Source organism: Rutidosis leptorrhynchoides, chromosome 2 (genome assembly GCF_046630445.1).
Source record: "Rutidosis leptorrhynchoides isolate AG116_Rl617_1_P2 chromosome 2, CSIRO_AGI_Rlap_v1, whole genome shotgun sequence".
NCBI lineage: Eukaryota > Viridiplantae > Streptophyta > Magnoliopsida > Asterales > Asteraceae > Rutidosis > Rutidosis leptorrhynchoides.
This window is the reverse complement of record NC_092334.1, coordinates 195937147-195938550: the sequence shown is the minus strand read 5'-3', so window position 1 is coordinate 195938550 and position 1404 is coordinate 195937147. Positions and strand designations below refer to the sequence as shown.

Sequence of the window (1404 nt, the reverse complement as noted above, 5' to 3'; positions counted from 1 at the left end):
TTTGTATTTGATGATAACCACTAGGTAAGTCTATTTTAGACAAAACTGTTGCACCATGTAGTTGGTCAAGTAGATCTTCAAAACGTGAGATAGGAAAATGATATTTAACTGTGATCATGTTTACTACTCTACTATCAATGCACATACGAAACGAACCTCCCTGCTTTGGAACGAGAAGTGCGGGAACCGCGCATGGACTCATGCTTTCTCTGATCAATCCCTTTTGTTATAATTCAGTAACTTGTCGTTGTAGCTCTTCAAATTCTTTCGGGTTTAACCTGTATGCCAGTTTATTGGGAATAACATATGCTATCACAAAATCAATACAATATTGTATGTCACGCATAAGAGGCAAACCTGCAGGTATCTCATTAGGAAATACATCAACAAATTCCTCCAAAAGAGGTGTCACTTTGGTTGGCAACTCGGTTACAGTAGTATTTGCTTCCTGAACAACTAAGGAAAATATAAAGGGCTGATGTTTGGCCTCGTCCTTGAAAGCTGCGCGGTTGAGGATCAGGGTGGACTCAACCCCTGTATCAAGCTTTGGGTCTAAGGGGGCGAGAGTAATATTAACACCATCTTTCACGAAACTATAGGTATTACGAAAACTGTCGTGCTTCGTCTTTCGATCAAATTGCCAAGGCCTCCCTAATAACAGATGACACGCATCCATGGGAATCACTTCGCACCAAACCTCATCTTTGTAGGTATTCCCAATTAAAAACTGAACGAGACAACGTTTTGTCACCTTGATATGATTTCCACGCTTTAACCAAGTCAGTTGATATGGCTCTGGGTGATCTTCCGCTGGGAGCTGTAGTTTATCCACCATCTCTATTGACACCACATTTTCACAACTTCCCCCGTCAATTGTAGCGACCCGACAAAATCGTCATTGACGGCGTCGTCTACTTAGGTCCAGTTACGTGGTCATAAGTCTTTAAAACAACATTTGACCAAAAATATGTTGCATTCATTTCAAATGTAAAGATTGTTTCAAACTTTACAAGAATAGTTCAACCACAAGTTACGTTACAACGTTATAAGTACAAATGAAACCTATGCGACACAATTTAAAAGTAGCCAAAAGACGCTCCATGTATGCATATATACTCGACATCCAATGCAAGTATCAAAATAATGAGTGGAATCATGTATCACAAAACGTTCAAGGACCTGAGAAAAACATTGAAATCTATCAACGAAAACGTTGGTGAAATCATAGGGTTAAGTAAGAAAGTAAGTACAAATGAACCACAAGATTTATATCATTGAAATAATAATAAACCATTCTTAAATTTGTTATCATGAGCACCCAATTATCAAGGCTTAACTTTCCATCCAAAGAACCCCATCACAATAGTGTTAGAACATACACTGTTTCTTGAAAATATATTTCAT

At 38.2% G+C, this 1404-nt stretch overlaps 1 protein-coding gene across 1 annotated transcript; it reads right to left on the bottom strand.

Moving 5' to 3' along the window:
* Positions 1–226: 226 nt before the first annotated feature.
* LOC139888507 (uncharacterized) lies at positions 227–835 on the bottom strand. The gene has a single exon (XM_071871513.1). The coding sequence runs from the start codon at positions 833–835 to the stop codon at positions 227–229; it is 609 nt and encodes a 202-aa protein (XP_071727614.1).
* Between the last annotated feature and the right edge of the window lie 569 nt (positions 836–1404).

What these genes read in the sequence shown, in the direction of transcription:
- LOC139888507 (XM_071871513.1), bottom strand. Translation starts at nt 835, where the DNA reads ATGGTGGATAAACTACAGCTCCCAGCGGAAGATCACCCAGAGCCATAT.